The following is a 26422-nucleotide window of genomic DNA, read 5'->3' on the forward strand; positions in this document are numbered from 1 at the left end:
GACGTAATGGAAATCCAGTTGTTACCAAGGCCCGGAATGTTTTGAGACTCGCGCATAATTGGAGCACCGCTTTTTCAATTTGCCTTCTTTGAGTGTTGATAAGGAGCAAGAGAATATGAGGATTATGCTGTAGAAGTGCATAGTAGAAAGCAGAAGTCAAATTAATGGTTTTACGCGACCGGTAAAGTCATCGTTCTGCGTTATGAATGCCGCATTATTAACTATTTGCTTAGATAACCTTTGAATCAATTTGGCAGTAGTCCTGACTTGCTTCAAACTGATTTGGATGTTTCCATGATGACTTCTTTTTTTACATTTAGCTTTGGCTAACTGTAATCTTTTTATTGTGATTGCTGATTCAGTAACAGTGGGGCAGGCATCACCAAAGCAACACATTTCGTTTTTACAACCAAGGAGAGGCGCTATACCCAGAGAGGAGATGCTTCTTTCTAACTAAGCCAAAACAAACCTAACCTAAACTTCTACCTACCACCTACAACATACAACGTATAAAGTTATAAACCTACAACAACAAAACAATCCTCCTCGGTCATGGTTGCAAAAACAGCACATGGTGATGCCTGCCCAGCCCCACAGTTACCAGTGCAAAGTGTTTGCTTTCATCTTCTTACTCAGTTCATTTTAGTTTCTGCTCCTTTGGCATAATTTTGATATAAAACCTACATTTTAACATGAGAGTGTACTGGTTTATTGTTGGAAACATGAATTTTCAGCTAAAGTTCTTAATCCTTAACTGAAGCACCTGCTCTGAGTCACAATTGTTAGTTGTGTCAATCTTGGTTGACATATGTTTAACACCTTTTTGAATTAGCCAAAAAGACCAAAAGAGTATAATTCTACAAAACAAGTGATAGACTTTATCTAACTTAACTTAATGCCTGCATAACACCTGCTTTGAACCTACTTAATGCCTACTTAAAACCTGACACCTACCATTTGCACTTGCAGTGTATGTAGACTTAGAGAGACAGGTGCTTTAGTTGGAGATAAGCATTATGTTTTTCACAACTGATATCGTGAGTGTTCTGTATGAAATAGCTATTACAAAGTATTTCATTTATCACCTTTCCCTTATTTATATCTACTCATTATATGTTTAGGTTCTATTTTTACCCTTATTTCCTCATGTGGTGTGTGGCTGATCTTGGATGAGCATGGGGGGGGGGGGGGGAAGGGGTTGAGGTTGGACATGAAGGACATTTGCCTTTCCCTAAGGGCTGGTTAGTTTTGAAGCTTGAAATGAAATTGTTTTGGAGAGAATGTTCCCCAACAGGTTGTCAAGCAGCTTTACTGGATTCATCATTACAACAGTATTAGAATATTTTTTATATCAGCTAAAATGACCTATATTTGTCAGAGCTTATTAAATATAGAGCTTGAAAAAATATACAGATTCTTAATTGAACCACATGTTCTGTTTTGTTCTAACACCTCTCATTCTAAACAGTTCATATATACGACAACAAACTCCAGGATTATTCTGCAGAGACAAGGCTCTGATTAATGATTATATCCTTATACATTCTGATTTCTGAAAGCACATTACATGATTAAAGGTATATTATAATATGTGAACTTATATAATAAAGGCTTAAATTTACCAAAACACATCTCTTTATGCTTAAGTGCCCAGATGTTGTAAGGAAAACACCATAAGCATTGAGGGAAAATCTCCATCAGTTGTTCATTTTGTACTAGTATGTTTTTATTTTTTACATGGTTATATTTATAATCATGTCTTTGTATACACTCTTTGACCACATTTTTTATTTATTTATTTTTCAGTCATAGTCTGCAGCAGCAATGACACCTGAACAATTCAGAGGGCTGCTCAAACAATGGGACAGGGTCGGAAGGAGTGACTTGTGAGTATCCATTTTTATGGTGTGCTGAACTCAGCTCTGGTGCTGTCGCTTGGATCATGCATGGTAAAAGAGCAAAGTTGAAGGACTTGTTGAACCGCCACCTTGTGTGGGCTCTAGTCTTCACACTATGATATACCTAGCTGCTAGGAGTCATTTTTTAGTTGCTGCTTGTCCACGAAGGGCCAGAGGCAAGCTCATTGAAAAAGAAAAGGAAAATGGCAGCCACTGATATTCATTGAAGTATTATTTACAATTTTTGCATAGGTACCTATTCATAGTTTTATAGTTAATCAAACACTCGAGCTTCATAGCGTTTAAGAGATCAGACCAGTAGACCAAAATGTTATGCAATTTCCTTCCCCATGCTATCATTCAGTGTCAAAGGCTTATAAATGCCACCAATGCCTTGCAATGTTTTCGAATCTTTGGACAGTTGAGTTCCCATTCATTCTCATCAAATTTGATGCTCACTGTGAAGTCATGTTACAAATGTTTGGTTGAATATTTCAGCTTACAGTACCTGAAGAACATCATCCCTAATCAGGATGAAACACTTCTTGGCACAGTGGGCTCTTCAGAAGGTGAGTGTTCTCTCTAATTGTCACAGCTACAATGTTATGGCCTAATTCTTAAATTCAGGATTCCAAATATAAGATAGGAAGGTAGGTAATGCCTTTGGAGGTTTATGCTGAAGCTTCTTTGAAATAGCATCACTAACGCTGCAAACTAGTTTGTTACCAATTTTATTTATCTTAATACAGCTGCATAGGTGTTATACAAATTGTCCATAATGCCACAGTACTGTGTCATGTCAATGCAAGGCACTTAACGTTTTTTTATGTCTCAAAATCACTGTCTTAGTCGACGTTGGGTCTATAAAAGCCCCAATCAGGAAACTATCATATCCATAATTTGTTGTTTTGTTTGTGCAGATGTACACATGTGTCTGTACCGGCTGATCCAGGCTGGCGCCGACGGCGTTCTGAAGAAGGAGAGCGTCGCCAAGACGCTGTCAGAGGCCGTGGTGAGTGAAGACTATGGGCCTTCCCCCATCACCACCATGACCATAACCTGGCCAGTGTACTGATTTAACCCTCGCCGGCCGAGGGGGGGGGGGCGGGTGCCGCCCCCCCCATAGGGTTTTTTCGCGATAGCTCCGAACACGCTGGCGATAGAGAGCTGAAACTTGGCATACCTGACCTTTGATCCAAGCCGCATCTTTTGACACCAACCGCATTTTTGGGTCAGGTCAGGTCACTGACCTATGACGTCATAAGTGAACCTCTGCACGGTCTTCAGATGTCGCAACTTCGCAACGCCCTCACTGCCAGAGGAGATGTCACAGGGAAATGAAACTTGCAGGATCTAGTATCCATTATGAGTCCCACAACTTGTATATCTCGGATTTTTCCTAAAGGTCATATGAGGTCAGGTCATTTTCGTGACCTCACCATTATAAGTCAATGGGGAAAAATTCAAACTGCTATTCTGGCGCCGGGAACGATCTCCAACTATCTCAAGCACACAGAATCGTGATTTGATGCACTCCTTGCAAGGTTAGATGCGTCACTTTTGCAATGTTGACCTTGCGTGACGTCATTTATGACGTCATCAAGGTCAAATTAGTTTTTCGTCAATAACTCTTGATCAAATTGAGCTAGCGAGTCGGGGAAGGCACCAATGGACTCAGGAAGGCCTGCCGAATCGAATGATATGCGACATGACCTCTTTCGACCAACTTCGTGACCTGGGGGTGCTGACCTGACCTTGACCTGAGGTCAACACCCCAAGTTGACCTGACCCGGACAAAAAGTATATCATTCGACGCGCCTGAGCGAGGCGAACACGATGCTGCCAAAATCGGCGCTCTGCGGCCGTTTTTTGCGAAGTTATTCACCAAAAACTGAACCGTACCTTGGGGCACTTGACCTGACCTCAGAGGTCACCGGTTGACCTAGGACCTTAAAATCGGGTACCAATCTCTGCGTCTCGTAACGGCGCACACGCTCGTTTTTTCCGCGACGCGCTAGCTCCACCAGGGGCGAAACGGCGAGGGGGGGGTCGTACCCGCCCCCCCCCCCTCGGCCGGCGCGTATGTAGAAAACCAATAGGTCCGGCGAGGGTTAAGGCTCCTAGGTCCGTCTGCCAGCCAGTCCTCACATTGACATCCGTCAAAGAGTCCGTTTATATGTAATTGTGCAAGATGGTTCGATATGATATTTAATATTCATGAAGCACGGCACAGTACATCATTCAATATAGTGCATGGACCTACTCCTAGTATCTATCCGTTACCTACGATGCTGATCTTAGGCTCGCGGTTGTCCGTTTCAGACGCTCCACCCCGACCTCCCTGCCGCGGTGGTTGACATTTTCGGTATGCTTGATGTCGAAATCACCGCGACTGATGATCCCAAAAGTAAAGAAAGGTTCTACTGGATCATCAAATCCGTCGAAGGGGTAAGTACCCTTGGTTTGTTAACAGGGCTGCGGAGTCGTTGGATTTTCGGTGGCCCCGACTCCGACTCCGACTTCCGAAAATCAACTCCGGCTCCGGCTCTGCAGCGCTGCTCGCAAACATGTCTTTTTGATGCAATAATTATCGTCCGGTACTGCTCATGAGCGCTTACAGTTTCTAGTCTTAGTTTCTTAACTTATAATGCAACTGTCTCATAGTGTGAAGCCAAGGCAGGATAGTACTTGTCACAATGTCCGCTGTTCTCCTTTGGTGCTCGTATGCGGCGTACCCTACCGTCTCTGACCGTTGGGACTCGTCTCAGGCCGTGTCCAACCAGCTCCTGCGAGAGAGGATGGAGGTCGAGAGCTTCCCGCACATCGGCGTCGTCAAAAACCCCAAGGCCTTCAACTCAAAGTTCATCAAACTCAAAACAAAGCTCTAGTGAGTTCGTACATCGTACTGGATGAATGCTAGCGTTAATTTTCAAAATGGGACTTGCGTCCGTTTAGGTAATTACCCTATCATAATTCTTTTTTAGGTATTTTGGTTCCTTTTTATACAGTTGGCACACTTCTTTTTGCTTTCGAGGATTCACATTGAAACTGTTCTTTCTTACATTAGTAAGCTAGGCTATCGAGTCTCTGTGTAGCTCTAACAGTCCCCCAATTTTTTAGTGCTTTCATTCAGATTTAACGCCCAATCACTTCCATTGGAATCGTCTTCCGATGCTGATAATCGGTACGAATGATCTGACACCGCACCGTGTATGTGCCACGCAGCTACAAGCAGCGCAAGTTCAACCTGTTTCGGGAGGAGAGCGAGGGTTACGCCAAGCTGCTAGTAGAGCTGAACCAGGACCAATCCAGCTCCTCACCAGAACATATGCTCGAAGTCATCAAAGCCATCATCGGTAAGGCACACGTCCAGCTTATGGCAGCTCTTAACTACCTATCAGATAGCAGCTTTTGGCTTTCCTGTTTTCAGATGATTTATCCCTAGTTGTAACCTCTGATCTAGTTGATGTCTGCTCTGTCAACTCTCTTGTTCCTCTTCGTCTCCTAGCTTGTCAGGTCTCCACGCTTTCATCTGACCACCCCTCACCATCCTCCAGGCTGTTTCAACCTGGACCCGAACCGAGTGCTGGACGTGCTGCTGTCGTCGCTGGAGGCGCGGCCGGACCGGCACGCCTTCCTGGTGCCGCTGCTGCGCCTGTACATGCCCTCTGCGGAGACTGTCAGCGAGGTAGTGGGCGCGCGCTACGGCTTCTGCCAGCCGCAGCCGGGCCAGGACGAGACGGAGGCCGAGACGCCGCGCTCGCTGCACGTCATGACGGCGCTGCTGCTGCGGCACGGCGTCATCCGGCTGGAGCACATCTGGCCATGGGTGAGTTATTGGGGACGGGTGATGTAACTGACGGGGAGGGCTGCAGTGATTCATTATGGCTTTTGAATGGTCTGGGCTGGGCTGATACTGCTGCACTGCAGGGGGCTGAGAGGTTATCACATGCTGGGCTAGACTAGCCCGGCATGTGTAAGTGTGCCAACGATGCATTTGGTCATGATAAATGGTGTGTGTAGCGTGATGCTAATCTATATTCCTCGCTCACTATCACACACAACACAAAAACACAGAACGTGACATATTCACGTGACACTTATCCGGCTGCCTACATCTAAGCAGCCGGCACAGTGTGAAGCTAATTATTACTCACCACCCCTTCGCTTAACCACCCTTTCACATTACTGTAAAAGTGTAAGCATGCAACTATTAGCCCATAGGTCCTCCATTTTGCCATCTCCACCGGCCCTCACGGCCCTCTTGTCTGTGTTATGCGCAGCTACTACCGGCGGACTCTGCGATCGAGGCGCAGCACCGGCGCCTGATGGCGGCCGCCGCAGAGTACCAGCGGCGCACCTTCGTCGTCTCCACCAAGGACAAGGACAAGGAGGAGGCGCCGCGGGACGAGACGCCGACGCTCTCGGTTAGTGATTGAAGGGCGGTCAGGCTATCTACGGCTACGTAGCTTAACTGAGGAATGAGAGTGGAAATGGGAGGAGTTGTGGAATGGGGGGAGCTGATACCTACAGATGGTGTTCAGAAACCTTCAGCTGCTAGTTTGGAATCTGCAGCGTTCTGACCTTACGCGTGCAACTGTTGGCTTTTCGTTTGCTATAGCGAGTGTTCTGAAAACGTCATGCTTGGTGGACTACGACTGCATGTTTGGCGAGCTTGGCCTTTTTTCTTTTTATAATAAGCTCGTTCTTTCCGCCCGGATATTCTGTGGCTGGGACCCCAATTGTTGTGTTTTTTTTTTCGCCGAAACAATGGCAATGTGTAAAGTTCATTGCCTGCTGCTGACCATTGCCCCTGCCTCTGCGTTCCAGCCGATATCCCAGAGCCAGAAGCTGGGTCTGTGCGAGGCGGTGCTGTCGATCGGCGACTGGCCGACAGCGCAGGCCATTCTGGCCCGCTTCCCGGACTTTTGTCTGATGGTGCACCCGGAGCTGGCGGCGGCCGCCTGTCGCCTGCTCTCCGTCCGCCTGGATCCCATCTACCGACGGTAAGGAGTCATGGCTGGACTAAGTGGAGGGTGCTACTGGGCGGGCTGAGTCACGAGGGATTTGCTGATTGGTGGATGAATGGGCGAAGTCGAGGAACAGGTAGAGAGGGGATCGAAGATGGATGCGTCGTATGGTAATCTTCAGTTATGAAGAGTCCTATTTACTGTGTGCCAGGAACGATGATGACTTAGATATTTCGTGGAAATCGCATTGTTTGCTGGAAAACTCTAAATGTCTGCTGGCCCCGCCCGTAACTGTGTTTTACTGCTCCCTCTCCCCACCCTGTCCTCTGACGGCGCTGCCCCGGCCCGTCCCCAGGTTCAGCGGTATGGCGGCGGCGCTGCGGCCGGCTCCGGTGTCTCTCCCCCCGCTGGTCGAGGCGCGGCCCGACAGTGAGCTGACCAGTGTGCGCTCAGAGGTGGCCCCTCTGCTCTCTGTGATCGGACCGTACCTGTCGTCAGACGTGACACTGGTGTACCGCGTGCTGCGCGTGGCGCGGACTGCCCACCAGCTGGTGAGTGACGGGGACTGGTGAGGTGCACATTGCTTATATCTAGCACTCTGTACATTAGGAATTATAGATCGGATTTATAGCTTGTTGAAATCGAAAAGGCCTTGTTTATAATTGTGTGTCCCAAATGATGCAAACCCTTGTATCTGTGAAGTACGTGGCCCGTCATCACCATCCGGAACTTACAATCTATACACACCCTTCAGTGCCCGAAAGAGTCGGACCAACTGTCTCATCCCCGGACACTATTTCCAATCGACCCTCCCTCTAATCTTACCTACAATATTTCCCTGCCACCCACAGCGTCTGAAGGAGGCGGACCCGGACGCGCCGGAGACGCGCGAGGCGTTCTTGTTCTACGACGTGCTCACGATGCTGGAGGAGGCGGTGCTGCCCTGTCTGGTGCTGCTGGAGGCCAACTGCTGCCTGGCGGAGGAGATCTGGACCGTGCTCGCCTACTACCCCTACCAGCACAGGTGGGGAGAGACTGCAAGTCTTGGATTGTGTGAACTAACTAGCCGCTCTATCACAGATTGTTATGTAAATTCTGAGAGCGTCTTTCCAATGCCTTTGGTATAGTGATGTTTTGGGCACCGGTGCTCTCCACAGTTCAGGCAGTTTAAAACCCAAGTCGTCAATTCATATCATCTGTAGTAACGTCATCATTTTGCCTTTTCAGGTATCGCCTGTACGGAACGTGGAAGAATGAGAGCCACAACCAGCACCCGCAGCTCATCAGGAAGCGGGCAGATCTCATCAAGATGTCCAAGTCGCTGATGAAGCGCATCAGCAAGGAAAACGTGAAGCCGCTCGGCAGGCTCATGGGCAAGCTGACGCACAACGCGCCTGGCTACATGTTCGAATACGTGAGTAGCGCCGTGTCTGGGCCAGACCGTTAAACTTGGGTGACAAACGTTAGTGTGAATATCGGAGTTGTCTTTTCTAATCGTTGATAATCGGATTGTCAATTGCTATCCTGCTTTTACAAGCATTATTCGTCGTTGATCCATTCGACGGGATCCATAATCGATAGGTGCTAAGCGTGTATGCACTTCCATCGAACCATATGCGCCGCTGTTCTCAGATGCTGGGCCAGATTCAGATCTACGACAACCTGATCGGGCCGATGGTGGACTCTCTGAAGTACATCACCAATCTGTCGTACGACGTGCTGGGCTACTGCATCATCGAGGCGCTGGCCAACCCGGAAAAGGACCGCACCAAACACGACGGTACGGACACTAGGGTCAGGGAGAGGAACTATCAATAGGGTTGCCGGGTCCGTAGTTGCAGGGCTAGGGTTGAAGTTTGAGCTGTTCAAGGAGTTCCCGTCAAGGAGTAACTGATAAGTTTTCTGTTGTGTGTGCTGCTGCGGGTATTTTACTCCACCGGTCGTGGTCACGTTTTGTCCCTGTGCGACATCGGGCGCTCAGTGTTTTGCAATTTTCCCGCCGTCCGTTAGCCTTAGTTTCCTCTTTGCACCGCCATACCAATTGGTGCGGTGTGGAGCCCTTCGGCGGCCGGACAGACTCATCATACACTCCGCCCCAGTGTGACTCGCCGCATAATTTCCTCACCCTCACCCGACTCTCTCGCCCCGCAGGCACCTCGCTGTCACTGTGGCTCACGTCGCTCGCAAACTTCTGTGGGTTCATGTTCAAAAAGTACAACCTGGACCTGACGGGACTCATGCAGTACGTCGCCAACCAGCTCAAGTCGATGAAGAGGTCAGTATTGTGGTGTAACGGGGCTACTTGCTGATGTAACTATGTGAATCAAGGAGTGGTGTTTATGGAGAAGTGTCGAAATGCATTGTAAACGCATTGCCATCCTGTTGTTTTCTCCTGCTGTGGTTTTGCATCGATCTTAGATGCGGACATTTATCCTGTTGAAAAGTAGACACTAGACAGCTTTTGTCCACTTTTCGTTCAGTCAGTAATCAGTATGCATGTTTGTCCCACGGTGTGTGAGCCCGGTACCGACCTCTGACGTCACCGACCCCCCTTTCAGCCTGGACCTGCTGATCCTGCGGGAAGTGGTCCAGAAGATGGCCGGCGTCGAGGCTGTGGAGGACATGACGGAGGAGCAGCTGTCGGCCATGGCCGGTGGGGAGCTGCTCAGAGCCGAGGTCAGTATTGGATAGGTACCGGGGGTCGGAGAAGATCGGTTACCGCGGGGCTGACCATGGAGTCAGTTGTTATATTGTCGGGTCACAATTATCACACTTAGTGCAGTGATCGAGTATTGAGAAGATTCGGCGAATTGGATGCTAGTCTGCAAGTTCCGTGCAGCTATTCTGTCACGTCATCGTGACTGTATTTATTCAGCTTTGACCAAAGCAGCAAGACCCATGGCCTGACCAGCCGCGGAGTTCCACTGTGCTCAGTGCTTCCCGAACTAAAACACATCGATGACGATGTTTACCTCTGCGTGAACTTCAGTTTTCTACCAGTTTCATCATACCCAATGCTACTCACACTGACCGGTGTCGTCCCCAGGCCGGGTTCTTCAACCAGGTTCGGAACACGAAGAAGTCTTCCCAGCGTCTGAAGGACAGCCTCATCGACAACGGCCTGATGGTGCCGATGGTGCTCCTCATGGCCCAGCAGCGGCACTGCGTCGTCTTCAAGGAGACAGAGGGCTCGCACTTGAAACTCGTCGGAAAACTGTATGATCAGGTATGTTTACTGAGTGTTACTGCCTTTGACGTTCAGTATGTGAGAGTGACAGTGACTACTGACTTACGTTTAGTGTGTAGTCAGTGGCTAAGGCTGACCCGAGTCTTGGATGCTTATCATTCCCATTTACACTCACACTGCAATCTTTTGAGTCTGACGCTAATTGCTAGTGTACTCGGAGGCTCAGCAGACTGTGTACTTTTGCGTTGAGCACAGCCTCTGCCTTCCGTGATTGCTCGTTCTGACCATCTTCCCCGTCCCTTTCGACAGTGCCAGGACACGATGGTGCAGTTCGGCATGTTCCTGGCGTCTGCGCTCAGTATCGACGACTACCGCCAGCGGCTGCCGGCCTTCGACAGTCTGCTGTCGGAGTTCCACATCAGCCCTGACGTGGCCTTCTTCCTGGCCCGACCCATGTTCACTCATGCCATCCAGGTGAGACCGGTGGTGTGGAGTTACACATTGGGACTTGTCTTCGGCGATCATATGACCGTATGATTTAGGGCTTGTGGTTAGTTCTCTTGCCCACTGTCGCTTGCCCATCGTTCTCTTGCCCACATCGACACATGTTTGATGCTACACTGAGTGTAGCATCAAGCATGTAAGGTTATGAGATACCGTAAAACGGGGCTATAAGGGACAGTGGAGTTATAGGGGACAAATTTCGGGAAAAAGTTTTGAGGGATCTGGGTAATACAGTGAACGAGAAACAAAAGGAAATAGATATATAATATGAAACACTGATGTCTGGACATGCATGCCACATCACCATTTCCAAGATGCTTGTTGTTGTTCTCATGCTATGAGCTTTTGAAAAAAGTGCCAAATTCGCAACAAAATTGTAACCCCGAAAACTTTGCTTGTGGAAACACAATCACGGACTCTGGGACCTTCACAAAGGTATAGTCAATGACCACATGTATCCTGAAGATGCCCATGAAATTACATCCATGTACCCTCCTTGCCTCATCCTCATTTCCGCTTTTTTCTGTTTCAGGTAGATTTTGATGTCAAAACGGGGCTTTAAGGGACACCGTCATTACCAGTCAAAGCGAGGAGTTAAAACAAGGAAAACATATTCGAAAGATGTAATCATGAAAGCTGTGGATGCAGTGAACAGAGGGATGCCTTTCAGGGTAGCTGAGCAGAAGTTTGGGATCCCAAAAAGTGTCATGTAGGCACAATAAGGCACCTGCTACCTGAAAACCGGGCCATCCCACATTCCTTGGAGAGGACAGAGGATGTCCTGTGGTGTACCCCTTCTCAGACATTGTGCAAAAGATCCAAGAACCCAAATACCTCACCAGGGGAATCATGGAAATCAAAGAGGTCAAGGAATACAATGAGTGAGCTGATATCAAACACCTCCAGCTCCAAGGAGCTGCCAGAGACTCTCTCCAGTCTTCTGGTGGATGGTGTTCTGGAGTTCAGAATGGCAGGAGAATGCCTCATTATCAAGTGGTTGTACTCATATCATTTGTGTTTTGATAATAACACATTATTATGTTTCCATATTTGAGTTTCCTTTATGGTATTTATGTTGAAAAAGGAAGTTACCTTTTCCGTCCTCCATTGGAAACTTTGATGGATGCCAATCCATTGTATGTGCACTTAAAAAACAAATATTTTGCACAGGAAAGCAGTAAACATTTTTAAAAACATAGTCTGTGTCCCTTAAAGCCCATTTGATGGTGCTACTAGAGTTTAAAAGGCCATAACAGTGCTCGTCCCTTAAAACCCCGGTGCGGGGCTATAAGGGACAAGCAACAAAAATGAAAAAAAATCCTACATCTATGATACCAATAAAATGCATATTATGCCAAAAGACAGACCTAGTCAAGACCTGAAAAGTGACAAAGTTTGAAGCCTGTGTAAGCAATAACCTTTGAATGACAGGTTGTCAAAGTCAAAACCTGTCCCTTATAGCCCCGTTTTACGGTAGTTAATAACAGTCACACGGTTTTTAGATATGTCGCTCAACGGGTGCTTTCATCGTATCAGGCATCTGCCGTCACGTATAACTTATGTGGATGTCATTGCGCTTGAACATATGACCTCATTTAGCAATGCGCTTCAGAATGCGCTTCGTTTGTACCGTCACCCGGTAAGCCACACATAAACCCCTTTCCCGTCCCCAGCAACGTTACGACGAGCTGCGGAAAGCCGAAAAGAACCACAAGTCGCTGTCGGTGGAGCAGAAGCGCGAGAAGTACCTGCAGGCCAGCGAGCAGGTACTGGCGCCCGTGGTCACCGCCGTGGTGCCCGTGTTCCCGGCCAAAACCTGGGACGACATCAGCGCCGAGTTCTTCACGTCGTTCTGGTCGCTGACGCTGAGCGACTTGCGCGTGCCGTCCGAGAGCTATGAGAAGGAGGTCCGACGGCTGAAACAGCAGGTCACCCAGCTGGCCGACAACAGGGACCTGGTGAGTGGTCAGCCGAGGGGCGAGGGAAGGCGAAAGAGGGGAAGGCTAGGTCACGGACTCGACTTATATGTGGTCAAACGGGCTGTCAGGTTCCAGGGCTTTAATGTATTTTCACTCAATCTGATCATTGACCTGGTATATGTAGTAATAACAAAAAGTGTGAGGGTTAAAGGCTGCCTTTCTCAGCGAAATAAGGCGAATATGTCCAGGTAGCAACAAAATAAGCTCATGTGTCCTTCGCAGACGGAGAGCAAGCGTAAGAAGGAGCAGGAGCGCTGTCAGGTGCTGATCGACAAACTGCACGAGGAGGAGAAACGCCAGAAGGAGCATGTCGACCGAGTGCTGGCCAGACTCAAAAAGGTAATAGTGTGCCGCCTGTCCGTGGTCTAAAACGTAGCACGACCCGCCAACCGCCGTCGCTGGGCCCTGTTGAGAGGATGGAAATATTTCTGACGGAATGTCAACTCTGCCGTCGAGTTGATTTTATGCTTACTGTTCTGCGCCATTTAGTGTTCACGTTTCTTCTATTTATATCTAGCATGAAATCTGCATGATGATGCTGTCTTTTAGTATGCAGTAGCAATGTCTGAAAACCCATCAGCTTCGTTAATGCAATAGGAATGAAAAGAATGAAAAGTGCTGCTGAAATTATGACTTCCGTTCCTTTCCATGAATAACGACTATGATAAAAAGGTCGAGGCATTCGCAATTGCCAATGATGAGCCGCACGTCATTTGGCTGTGACTCATCCGAACTAGGCTGGTAATGAAAAATTCCGTCATGGGTCCTTTTCCAGTTGGAAGTTTCACGAGAAAAAGTGAGTGTGGAAACACTTGTATGCTTGAAATGGATCGATTATAATTTTACACTTCTTTCCGGATGTTTGCTCATGCACATTGCACACAGACATGAGTGTTTCGCAGATTTATTGTGCAAATGTCACTCCGTCTGACATCATCCTGCACGGCGTTTCGCAGCTGCTTTCAGTCACTCATTGTGCTGCTTCTGCTCGTCATTATGGCGCCCCTTGGGCGGTTTTTAGTATTGTAATGCCCACTGCGCTCCCCGGCATGACTTGAATGTCGTGGAAGCTGCATTTTACTTGTTCAAGACTGCTTAGCTTAGGTTTTAAAACACGATACCACTGGCCTGGCATTTTAAGGGCGTTGCTAAGTGAAGTCTTTGAGTCTCTGTCCAACGTTAAAAGAAAGGCTTAATTCCGGTGATGAACTCAGCCTTTCCGATGGTACCTCATGATTCTGGCTACACTTTCTCGTTCACAAACCACGAGAACTAGTTGGGGAACATTGAAAACCTATCCAGTGTAAAGCTATATCGCGAAAAGCCTGCTATGAAATCTACTCCCCATTGTGATCAGTGCCCACTAGGGGACGATGATTGTGTTTCGCCCTGCTCTGGAAACATTGCCTGCTGCCAACGTTATCCAGAGACCACTAGTCACATATAATTGTCATGTGAATATTGTCATGTGAACTGCAACACTCAATTGGACATTCTTCCAAACTACCTATGTCATACACTGTGAGTCCCCCGCTACAATCTGCTCACTCACCCTCCCCCTCGCCCGCCCCTCAGGAGAAGGACTCGTGGTTCGAACCGCGCCAGGCCAAGTCGGCCAAGACGGAGACGATGACACAGTTCGTGCAGATGTGTCTGTTCCCGCGCTGCGTCTTCACCTCCATGGACGCGCTCTACTGCGCCGAGTTTGTGCGCACGCTGCACAGCCTGAAGACGCCCAACTTCTCCACGCTCATCTGCTACGATCGGGTAAGGTGACAATTTGAGGCGCCAGCCGAGTCGCGTAATGGCGAGTCTTGTATGTTTGATGGGAGAGGGGTTACCCATATGAGGGAATGGATTATCGTCTCCTTGGGATGATGCTCTAATGCTTGTCTGGGTAATTAGTCATGTTTCATTGCGATGCCAGTTTATATCGTTGGAATGTCCTACTTCTAGGGCCGTACACTATGTCCCCTTGAAAGGTTTGGGCTTCCAATATAGCAATATACCTAATCCGTAAACATTCATAATCTTAACGACCCATGGCGCACCTGACCGCCTCTCTCCCGTCCTCCCACACAGCTGTTCTGCAACATCACCTACACGTTCACATCGTGCACGGAGAACGAGGCGTCCCGCTACGGTCGCTTCCTGTGCGCCCTGCTCGAGACGGTGATGCACTGGCACGGCTCCAAAGAGGTGTTCGAGCGCGAGTGCGCCTTCTTCCCGGGCTTCGTCACCAAGTTCCGCGTGTCCAACAAACAGAACGAGCGCAGCGACCATGTCGACTACGAGAACTACCGCCATGTCTGCTTTAAGTGGTTCTACAAAATCACCAAGGTCAGCCCGAGACGCGCTGACGACATTGTCGTGGCCCTGACCTGGCTGAGTGTCGATTTTTCTCTAGCCTACTTGATATACAGTATTTTAATAAATCTTTTATTACGCATACCCATATCATGTTCAATGTGCGATCATGCTTGCTTAATGGTTTTGCAGGCGACCGTAACCTGCTACTGACCCGCCCCAAACTTACCGACCTGCCCCTGACCTTTGCTGACCTCTGTTGACCTGCTCCTGACCCGCAGGCGATCGTGACCTGCCTGGACAGCCGCGAGTATGTGCAGATCCGGAACGCGCTCAAGATCCTCATCAAGATCCTGCCCTGCTACCCGGTACTCAGCCACGTGGCCAACATCGTCGAGAAGAAGGTCGAGTCGGTACGTACTGGGGAAGTCATGGATAAGCCGATGCTCGTTACTCAGGCACGTAGCCAGGATTTTGCTCAGGGAGGGGCCACAGGTCGCGGGCCAGGGTCGTACCCCCTCCAAAAAAAAACTCGGATTTGGCCCACTATTTTTGGTGGTGTGGTGCAGCTATTTTTATCTATTTTTATTTTTTACTTAATTTTGTTTTATTTTTCGCCTTCAGGGAGGGGGGCATGACCCCCGTGCCCCCCCCCCTGGCTACGTCCTTGTCGTTACTCAGTTCACAGTCGGCGGCCTCTGCGCTCTGCGGAGCGGACACATTGCACAGGCGATTATTTCCTGTTCTGTAATGTATCAGCCGAATACCCCGAACTGATATCACCTTCATTTACCGTTTATTTCTCATCGTGCTTAGTGAGGATGATGTTATTTTTGCCGAATCTGTGTAAAATGCTGTTGCCTTTCAATGTAGGGTAACCAAGAAGGGATTGTAAGTGACTATCGGAGCATGCTTCGCTGTTCTGCCAAATAGCGTCATCTGCTCCCAGATATTTGACCTCGTGACCTGACCCGCCCCGTCCGCTGCCCACAGGTGATCCAGGCCGAGAAGAACAAGCGCCAGGACCTGGCCATCATGGCCACCAGCTACGCGGGCCTGCTGCGCGCCCGCAAACACACCTACATCCCGGAAAAGGACTTCCACACGGTCGACAAGAGCAAGGCGAGTCCTGGTTGGCAGCAACTGCACCTTTGTTTCATGTGCCCTTGATTGGGTGCCCTTGACAAACTGTTGAGTGACTAGTGATCAAATCTGTCAGCACTCAGCAACGCCAAATACCTTGGTGGTGGGTCACTCCTGAGGTCATTGTGAAAGTTTGTTCGGTTCTAAGCTTATCATACGGTGCTCTACGAGTCCGAGTATTTATTTGAAACTTTCGAGCGACCTAGAAGTGTCAAGACTGAAAAGATGACCGCCATAACAGACACTGTCCTTCATCAGCACTCTTTCTCACACCCACCCCGGCTCTCCTCACAGAAGGCTGCTCCGCCGGCTGCCGCCGCCGCTCCGGCCGCCACCAAGGAGGCGACCAAGTCGACCAAGGGAGGGGAGGCGGCGCCTGCCGTGGCCAACGGCAGCGTCAAACATGGTCAGTTGAAACGCCGTCACCGGCCGGCGATGGGTATTGGGTAGGGTCTGCTGCATTATGCATAGGTGGGAAGATGCTTCTGTGAGATGAATTCTGAACAGCCGACCATGGGGAAACAATCTGATAAGGATTGAAGAACATGCTTTTTGCTAAGCATGCACAAATTTGTCTGGGTTTTGATCTGTATTTCGGTCCTGCCTTTATTTACAGAGCCGATGGACCAGGATCGGCCTTCGCCGCGCCAGGAGACGTCCTACCGGTCAAATGATCGTGACGAGAGCACTGAGCGGCGAGTCAAGAGGGAAAGTCGGGGTCGGGACCGGCTCAGAGAGGACGGGTGAGTGGGATTGGTCGGTCTAATCCGACACGCAAGCCTCCCCGTGCAGTTGTTTCCGTAGTGTAGTGGTTATCACGTCCGCTTCACACGCGGAAGGTCCCCGGTTCGATCCCGGGCGGGAACATCCTTTTCGACCTTGCCACCTCGCTGGGTGTTCGCATTGACGTGGGACGAGGTCACCGTTGGACCTAAAGTTCTGGCCCGTCCAAATTAACATCGGTCGAAACACTGTTTGTTTTTGCTCTTCTATTTCATGCCCTGTTCACGCCCAATGAACGCAGAAACGTACCGACCGACACAGCGGACTGACCGGCCCCGTACCGTACCCACAGGGACCGCAGTCGGTCACAGACGCCGCGCTCGGACAGCACGCCCGTCTCGGGCCGGGAGCGGAAACACGACACGGAGGAGCGACGGGAGCGGAAGGCCGCCAAACGCAGTCCGCCAGACGACGAAATGGAGAGCAAGAAGGTAGGAGTGAGCAGAGTGATCACTCATTATTCCATCTGATTAGCGAAGACTGAGGGCTTGTTAATCCGTCTGAATTGAAACGTTTGGTGACATGCGTGGCTAGATTGTTTGTTGATTTTGTCGATACCCTCCTGGCTAGATTGTTTATTGATTTTGTCGATACTCTCCTGACACGTAAGTCAGGTCCCGGCCTCAGCAGATATTCGCCAAGGTGTCTTTATTGAACATTTTTCCTTCTTCTCTTCTTCTGTAGATATCGCACCGGGTGGAGCGGGAGTCTGACGAGATCCGTGTGGTGGAGGACGAGTACTTTGAGAAGCCGCGCCGTCCGCCGGCCTCCTCGTCCCGCTCCGCCTCCGAGGCCTCTGACGTCGACAGAGGTGAGAGGGCTACTATACATGAGCTGGTGGGAGACGGGAAGCTTGATCTTGGTTACATACATTATACAATGGTTATAGTAGGCTGGATTTTAGAAGGGAGATTGGGTTAGGATGAGTTCCTTTATGAATTGCAGACTCGCCTTTTTTACGCATGTCTTGTATTTATGTATGTGTGTATGTATTTACGATCATGGGCGATCCACACATGGCGTAGCGATTTGTCTTGCGTTAAGCTGCGGAAAGTATGCGTTTTAACACGTAACACTCATGATTGCGGTTGATAACTAGTAGTTATTTTTAGTGATGTGATCCATGGGTCACCGGTAGTATCTCGTCAGCTTTTTGCAGTGTATCCGTTTGTGACACCTCGCGTTCTGTCTGTTTCAGATGCCAAGCGGCGCCGAGTGGAAACTAAGGTTAGTATGATTGACGTGAGCTGATGGCCGCGGCCGGCTGCGGCCCGGCTGTGGCCGCCGTCGCCGCCGCCGGCCGTCACGCGCCGCTCAGGGGGTGCCGCCGCCGGGCGCGACGACAGCGCCGCCGCCGCAGCCACCACCATCGTCGAAGTCGCCACAGCAGCAGGATTCGGCAGGGATGCAAGAAACAACATCGTCGTCATCGTCACCGCGGCCGCCGTTACTGTCGGCCTGACATCCTCAATCCCTGCTGCTGTCGAGTGGGGCGGACGCCGCACCGGCTCAGCGCGACCGAGCGTGTGAGAGAGAATCCGTGAGAGAGGAGGCGTCATCGGTGTGTTAGAGAGGTGCCGCGCGGTAGTGAGATGGACAGAGTGCTGGGAGAGCGGCAGAGTGCGAGAGGAGGGCTGAAAAGGCAGAGGACGCCGAAAAGTCTGCCAAGTGGAAGACGAAGGAAAGAGCGTTCATGCGGTTAGTTCAAAATGGCGAGGCGTGCTATTCGAGCCGTTGCTCGATCGCTAAATGAAGTGAATTGAGAACATTCTTCTTTCGGCTGTGATACGAGATCTTTCTTCGGGTGTGATTGGGGGCGGCGAATATGCCCCAAATGGCTCAAAGAGCCGAACTCTTGTTAGTTTTTGTCGCGCCTCTGTCTTTGGCGCTGGCGATCAATACATCCTTCCCAGAGAGATTTCTGGTGGAGCAAGGCATAAGTTCAGACAAAGAATGTGCTGAGGAGCAAATATTCTTCAGAATGTGTTAGTTCAAAGTGCTCTCAGGAATACCCCGGTCATCTTCTTCACGAAGCGTGCCTCCATTGTGAGATGTTTGTTCGTCGGTGCCTGCTGGTTTCTCCGTGGCCAGCGCTGCCGGTGGGTGCGTGTCCGCCGGCGCCCTCTGCCGTCTCGGGTTCGTCCGTCTCGACTCCATTCGTCCGGTTTGGCGTCTCTCCTTGTTCTATGAGGCATGGCTATTCGTGCCAGGAGAAGCCAGACAATCGTGCTGGTGTCCGTATTGGACCACAAGACATCAGAGAAGCTCCATCTGCCGCGCCGTGGTTTCTCTCGCAGTACCGCGGAAGAGGTGCTGACGGCTCCGACAGGGAATCAAGAGCGCTGCATGCAGCTCTGAGTACTCCATACGCCGTGCTGGACCCTATCTCTGAAATGGGCGAAAATGTTCCTCGAGGTCTCGGGCGTCATGTTGAAGCGCCATGAAGATCGCAGTCGCTCTGGAGGGCGCTGTAAATGAGCTGATCTGCTACCTGTCGATGGGAGTTAAACGAACCACCTTGTCAACACCACGGTTGTGTGTTGCTTCTGCATCTGCTAACCTGGCAAAAGAAAAAACAACACGTCTGAGGAACCAGACGAACAAGATGCCGCTGCAAGCCAGGCGTCAAACTCCAGAGAGTTTCCAATAACTCTATAGAAAGCCGCTCAGTCTGTTCAACTCAGAAGTCCATCAAAACGCCAAATCAACACCAATCGTCTCCAATCTGTCTGGAATCAGCACAGTGCGCTCAATCAGCGCAGAAGTCATCGAACAGCACTGTGGCGGCCGGCCACCGCGCGGCGCGTGGCGCGCGATCGATCCCATGAGTGGTGGCTCAGCACCGCCAGTCTGCTGTCACAGGTATTGTACAGCGCCCCATCCATCCCTAGCCCGATCCCTGTCCCTTGTCCTGTTCCATCCCTTCCGGAGGGCTCTGGGGCCCACCTCCAACGCACCATCTTTGAGCCGTAGATGTGTCTGTCGTCGCTCAGTATGCTTTAGTGGTACTGTCAGTGCCGATTGTATGCTTATGTTTTGAGGCAGAGAGCTTGGCTGGCTTCCCACGATGTTTCTCGTGTTTAGTGGTGTAACGGTTGTGGGGTTAGATTGCTAGCGATGAGGGGCAGGACGCCACGAATTGGGGTAAGACGCACCGCTCTATTTGATTACAGAGGTCCGCCGAAAAGGCTCCCGAAAAGGACGAGGAGAAGAAAAAGAAGAGGAAGAAGGCCGACAAAGGGTTGGAGGAAGGAGAGATCAGGAACAAGCGGGAAGAAAAGAAAGATAGGAAGCGGGTAAATCAATGGTTTGGTCGCTTACATAACATCGCTCCCTCATTATATTGATCGGTCTTTTATGCGATATTTACGTTATTCTTTCAAGGTGATTTTTATTTGAGAAGTCACCGGGGACATATCCTTCTTGAAGCATCAACTCATCTATTTATTGGTAATTTCATTTGATTTGTTTCTTTAGTAACGTCTTCGTCGCTTGATTTGTTTTATCCGACTCTGTCTGCGAAACAGGCGACCGCTAGCGACAGAGACGTCTCTCCAGTCGACCTGAAGCGCAAACTCAAAGAAGAGGAGAAAGCCGGTGAGTTCAGTGATCATTATCACCCGCAACTGATGCTCCATATCTGATAGAGTTGCGCTTCGATACTGTCCATTAAAATGGCCGAGGCGCAGTCCCAGTTTCTTGCCTTTCAGTACCTATGCCGCGAATAAGTCTTGAAGACATATTTAGTACATCGTAAGCTTGTTGAATTTCTCGCGCCTAATATTGTAAGTTGGGAATCACAAACCCTCAATAAATAATCGTCATTATTTAAATTGTCCAGCATTTTAAATGCAGAAGCATGTATTTTCTCATATTTTTAGGTGGCTTCAGAAGGCCGAGTCGCTTTGTTCGGGATACTTTATTATTGCTGCTTGTTTAACAGATTCGTGGCACTCATAGATACTCTGGTAGCGTAGATGCATTCGTAGAGATTGCTTCGTCGAAGGTGAAACTATCCAGCGACCATCAATATGCCCGCGGTGGTAACTGGTGAGCCTTTGAGATGTCAAGATTCGGCAGTGTGTTTATGTGAAAACAAATCCCTCCCACACAGTAAAGTTACGTAGCTGATGTGGTCTGAATGTATGAACGTAGCAGCGTAGATGTCTGGGCGGTCAATCGCGGTTGGCGTCTAGGCTGTGCTGCTTGTGACTATATCTGGGCCGAGCGGGTAGTGTGCGCTCACAGTACTGTTTTGTGTTTTCACTGCACTGTCTGTGTGTCCACCGCCGAGCGGATGGTGTGTGTTCCCAGTACTGTTTGCGTGTTCACTGCACTGTCTTGTTTGTCCAACGCCGAGCGGGTGGTGTGTGTTCACAGTACTCTTTTGTGTTTTCACGGCGCTGTCTGTGTGTCCACAGCCAAGCGGCGCTCGGAGGGCGAGCTCGAGTACAGAGAGGTCAAGGAGAAACGACGGACACGGGTGAGATGTGATTTCCTAACTATGAGTCTTCTCTATATATTACTGACCGGGCCGACGAAATTATTTGGAAACGAGGTTTGCAAAATTGACGTAGGCCCGAGTGCGAAGCACGAGGGCCGGAGTCAAATTTTGCAAACCGAGTTTCCAAATAATTTCGTACGGCTGAGGTCAGTAAGATTTTTCCTACATGCCGCATACCTGCTAAGTAGTTTCGGCAGGTTCTGGTGACACTTTTATACAATTGTTTTTCCCATAATTTCCGAACAGTGATTGCGCTACTGCTGTGGGTAAAGCTTTAAAGGAAATTTATAGAAGAAAATGCATCAAAATACCTCACTTCAAAAAGAATCGCGTCTGAAAATATCAACTCAGAATGGCACAACAATTGGATATCCAAGGAACATCATACATGAATAATTTGCCACGACATAAGAACAAGAAGAAGGTAGAAGGTATCAATATTCCTAGTTTAAACGTGAATTTTCCAGTGCTCTTGCAAGAATCTTTTCTTTATTTATGTAATCGTACTTTGTTGATGACCTATGGCTAAACTTTCGTGAAATATATTATATTTTCCATATTTTACATGTTTGTTTCGAGGAAAGGACTACAACTGTCAAATAATAACGCAATAACTTAGGCCTAAAGTATCAGTGGACATATCAAACGAAGATAAGAAACAAGCGATAACGGATTTCGATTAATAGGAGCATATCTTGCCATAATTTCGGCTTTGTAACCAATACAAAGTATTTCAAAACCCATGATAAACAGAGCAGATATTTTTTTACCAAAAAATGTTAGTTTTCTAATTTTACGCGGCAAATATCATCCAATAATGATGTCAATTATACATTCCCTATAAATTATACCTCTGGGCTAATGCCATAAACTGTAGTTTAGAGGTCATTGCCCTGGGCAGTAAACCCGGGCAGTAAACTTTTGTTTACTGCCCGGCCTATCAAATAACATGGCATTTTGACACCGACAGTTTCTTGGTCATAGTTTTACTGCCCGGCTCGTGCTGTGCTTAAGACATACCCCGGCATGTAGGAAAGTATGTCTTCTGTCTGTCGTTTGTTCTGTGTGACCTGGCTCTCGAAGATCCGGAGCCCATCACTCATGTGATGGTTTCGCGTGAGGCATACGGTCTCATTACAGTTTTACCGTTCGGGAAGCCGCTGAAAGGCCGATGTCTTCCGACTAACCTTGTCTGAGTTTGCCCCTTCCTCACATTATTTCGTTTACTGTCTCTCGATGGTTGAAGAGTATTTATCATTTGTTCAGCGGCAGGCCCTGTCGATCGCTGGCTGGCCGGTTTTGGCAGTGTACTTATCTGTTTGGCTGTGTCCTGAAATTCAGTCTGGTCCTGTCTGGTGACGTAACCGCGCTCAAAGACGGCTTAGCGTATTTTCAGACATTGGCACATCAATCGATCAGCGTTTAATGCGAGTAAAAAATGTCATGACACAATACGGATTTTGCCTATGTAGTGATTAGCCAGCTTTGGTTTTGAGCAGCAGTTGCAATGTTGTTGGTATTTATGGGAGTGGCTTTGTCGTGGCTGGCTGTGTGCAATGCTTATCCCCGTGACAGGCGACCCAGAGCTGGATGATCTGTCGTTAGCCCCAGCCAGCGATAGATCATCCCTTCGTGTTCTGCCCCGCTCCTCCCCGTCCTGTCTCCACACATCCTCCCATCCCACCCAGCTGTGCCCCGCCCTGTTCGCCCGTCCCGTCCGCGATCCTGCCCCGTCCCGTCCCGTCCGTCTATCCAGCTGTCCACACGGGTCTGTCGGCTGTGGTGAAATGACTGGTCGGTGGAGCCAGTCCCGTTGTCACCGTCCCGGGTCAGCCACGCTGTCGTACAGTGCTGGGGGAGCGGTCACATCCTGACCTGGCTAAACAGACAGCTGTTCAAACCGAGAATTTCTTCATCTGCATTACTCCGGTTTACTTTGTTTGCGGTGACACGTTCTCTTGTTCATCTGTTAATGACTGTCAACACTGTCCGCTAATGACTAATTAGCGTTACCCATTAAGACGTCTGTCCACTCTAGTATCCAATCCACTCTGATGCCTTGTCTACTTTGGCGTCTATCCTGGTCTGACACCCGTCCACTATGTGTACTCTGACCATACGAGTACATCTATCCATAATGACTGTCTGTCCGCCTCAACTGTTCCGCTTTGTCACAGAGGTGTCAGGCCTGTCCAGTGTTGGCTCTTTCCACTATGGCGTATGTCGACTATGTAAGTATGTATATCTACTGACTCTCTGTCCACCGTTCCACAGCGTGAGGAGGAGGTGGAGTACTATGACGAGCCGCTGCCTCGGTACGCCGCTGACGACTACGACTGGGAACGAGAACGACCCGTCAAGGACAAACAATATCCTTTACTACAGCAGCGGAGAGACGCTAGGCTCTAGTGGGACTGTGGAACGATGCTTCGGGAGGGACATGGGTGATGAACAGGTTTCGAAATGCGTACATGAGTGACACATTTAACCCGCGCCGGGCCGGTGCTCTGAGATTCCGCGCCGGGCTGGGGGCGGGGGTGTCTGAACACCCCCCCCCCCCTTCTAACTCGGCTCCTGGGCCACGTAGCGACACGCGGTAAGCGGCAATCGAAAGAACGTCCAAAATAAGGACGAAAACACTTCAGTCATTTTTTTGGGTCAGGTCAAAGGTCAGGTCACCAGAGGTCACCAAAGGTAAAATGTTGACTATTTCAACATTTTGGAAACTGCCGACGGCTATCTCGGGAACCGATAGAGCTACAGCGCCGCAGAAAAGCGCATTCGATAGCCCTTTTACAGACATTTCAGAGTAATGTTCTCAGATTCAAACGGTTTAACCTCCAAGTGTTTAGCAACGGTTTAGCCTCCAGAGGGCAAAAACTCCAAAAATAGCCGTTTTTACGAAAAACGTTTTTCGGCAATAACTTTTGACTCAAGTAAGCCATGACATTACTTTTGCCAGCATCGTGTTCCTCTCGTCGAGACGCGTCGAATGAACTATAATTTGACCTTGAAAAGTCAACTTGAAAATTTGACATCAGGTCAAGGTCCATGACCTGACCGGAAAAGGTCATGTTGCATATCAGTCGATCCGCAACGTCGAGCCTAACACATCTAAGGCGTTTTTAGCGCTCTAGCACGCCTCTATCAGAAGTTATTAGCGAAAAACCTAGATTCTGTTCGTGACCTGAGATGACCTCGGGGACATAACGAGGGGTCACAGTTGCCATTTTCCGGTTCAGTGTGTCAATCTTACCTACATCTCGATGTCTGAGAGTGTCTAGAATAGCGTTCGTGCAAAACAGACGCTTTTCAATTTTCTCCCATTGACTTATAATGGAGAGGCCGCAAAATTGACCTGACCTTAGGTCACCGATATCAAAATTCCGAGATATACGTTTTATAGATAATGCTGCTCTAATCAATCGCTGAAAGTTTCAAGGCAATCGACCAATCGGTGCAGCTATGACGAGCATTCTTATTTTTTCTGAGGTGAGGTCACTTGGCGTGACCTGGTGACCTGACCTAAGGCGACCTGGGTCTGAAATTTTCAGAACATGTGCGGAAAAGCGCCGCCGTTTTTTAGATATCTGCGAAAACCCGCAGGGGGGTGTTCAAACATCCCCCCGGCCCGGCGCGGGTTAAACGCTCCAATTTTTGTTATAGAGTACGAGTACATATAACTGGCATGTCTTAGTCACTGTTTAATCGATTGAGATGAGTAACATGGACCCGAGTCTGACCACTTGTTTTTCATTCTCAATGCATGGCGTTAGCTGCTTTCGTAATGAAATCCTTTTAATCTCCCATATTGTGCAAAGTTGTAATGCCTGGTGAAAGTCACGCGTGCAACTTTGATATAGGCGATGTAACTATTTTTAGAGTCTGGAGTGCACTGTTCTGACACTTTGTTAATTCTTGCCGGCCTTGGCTTTGCCTGCACTACATTGTGTGAGGCACATCGCGTTCGCTTCAGTTTCGTCAGCTGAGATTTTGGAACCGCTAGCATTACTCGATATCACTGTATTTCAGGGTTTATCCTGTCCTCACTTACCAGTCATTCTCCCGACTTTCACTCAGCACTGTGTCTATGCAAGCGCATGCCTGTGTCCATCTATGCTCGCAGTCATTTTCCTTAACCGCGCTGCACTAGGGGCCGTCTGGACACAAAGCGACGCTGATGCTGATCCAGCTGCCATCGATGCCTGTATTTCGTGGCGGCGGAGCTGGCGCAATGGGGACAGATCCTGCGCAGGTGCGCCTGTGCTGGACTAATCGACAGCGGTCCGTCGAGGCGCTTTGCGAGCTGTTCCTAGCCCACCCGGCGAATGCTGTGCAAGTGAACTAGACAATACCGGGGCCTCGGAATGACCTGGCAGTGACCTGAGTGGTCGTACCTAACCTGACTGGGACCGGCGGACCGAGTCGGATGGTAACCCATGTGGTAGAACTTTGACTGAGGACTGGCGGGCTGAAGGACTGGCGCCTGGGGTGACCTGCTGGACGGGCCTGTAATCGGATGTACCGGACGGCGGTGGTATTGCCGACGGAACGGTAGAGAGCTGACGGCGGACACCACAAACCAATGCACGCTGAGCTGTGGAGAGCGTCGCCAAACATCGTGTTAATAATGCAGTTCATTGTGAATATACCGGGACATGTGAGCTATGTGTTTGTTGCTGTGAGATTGAGGCAGAGACGAGGCATGTCGGTCCGTAACAGTGACCCAATGGACAAGGGAAGTTCAACAGTAGCGGTGGTCAGCTCAACCCGTGCTTTCGGCATATTGCTTCAGACTGATCTTCACAATGCATTGGATCTTGTTTGGAGCATGTGATAGGTCATGCGATTTTTAGTATGCACCAGTATTGTACAATGCATGTGTTGTACCAGTTGTAAGTCGGATTTAAAAGTTGCTCTCTTCCTGTCACGAAGGTTTGTCCGGTTAATGTTTGGCAATCAACTAGATTCATGCAACACAGATAATGCATGAACATGGTGCAACTGGAAGAACATCCTTTGCATGATAGTCGTGTCAAAAACATTTTTTCGCCGAAGATGTTTCGTTGCAAACCTGGTTTCCTTCAAGATAAAATGTGTATCAAGTCGGGCTGTATCAGCATTCAGCAGCAGGCGCTCAGATTATA

At 49.2% G+C, this 26422-nt stretch overlaps 1 protein-coding gene and 1 non-coding gene across 4 annotated transcripts; both read left to right on the top strand.

Annotated features, from left to right (window-relative positions):
• On the top strand, positions 1 to 25939 carry LOC122364919 (THO complex subunit 2-like). Of its 3 annotated transcripts, none has more exons than XM_043335727.1 (34): positions 1 to 181; positions 1807 to 1886; positions 2397 to 2467; positions 2819 to 2910; positions 4221 to 4346; positions 4667 to 4785; positions 5124 to 5254; positions 5456 to 5727; positions 6182 to 6325; positions 6729 to 6904; positions 7224 to 7419; positions 7720 to 7892; positions 8096 to 8282; positions 8501 to 8648; positions 9020 to 9143; positions 9427 to 9544; positions 9915 to 10094; positions 10365 to 10529; positions 12233 to 12517; positions 12761 to 12877; positions 14114 to 14305; positions 14621 to 14878; positions 15127 to 15258; positions 15839 to 15967; positions 16283 to 16394; positions 16605 to 16731; positions 17064 to 17202; positions 17456 to 17582; positions 17970 to 17998; positions 19945 to 20067; positions 20299 to 20368; positions 21193 to 21254; positions 23550 to 23644; positions 25426 to 25939. In XM_043335727.1, exons 2-34 carry the CDS (start codon positions 1825 to 1827, stop codon positions 25454 to 25456), a joined length of 4512 nt encoding a protein of 1503 aa, XP_043191662.1. In that variant the 5' UTR covers positions 1 to 181; positions 1807 to 1824; the 3' UTR covers positions 25457 to 25939. The 3 variants fall into 3 exon arrangements, 1 of the variants encoding a protein (XP_043191662.1); XR_006253652.1 differs by having other exon boundaries at positions 11 to 181; positions 17970 to 19633; XR_006253651.1 differs by having other exon boundaries at positions 40 to 181; positions 17970 to 19633; positions 19945 to 20368.
• Trnav-cac lies at positions 16783 to 16855 on the top strand. Its single transcript has one exon. It is a non-coding gene; the product is annotated as a tRNA-Val (tRNA).
• Positions 25940 to 26422: the final 483 nt, after the last annotated feature.

The sequence above is a fragment of the Amphibalanus amphitrite genome, unplaced genomic scaffold, assembly GCF_019059575.1.
Source record: "Amphibalanus amphitrite isolate SeventyFive unplaced genomic scaffold, NRLGWU_Aamphi_draft 000707F_arrow, whole genome shotgun sequence".
Taxonomy (NCBI): Eukaryota; Metazoa; Arthropoda; class Thecostraca; order Balanomorpha; family Balanidae; genus Amphibalanus; species Amphibalanus amphitrite.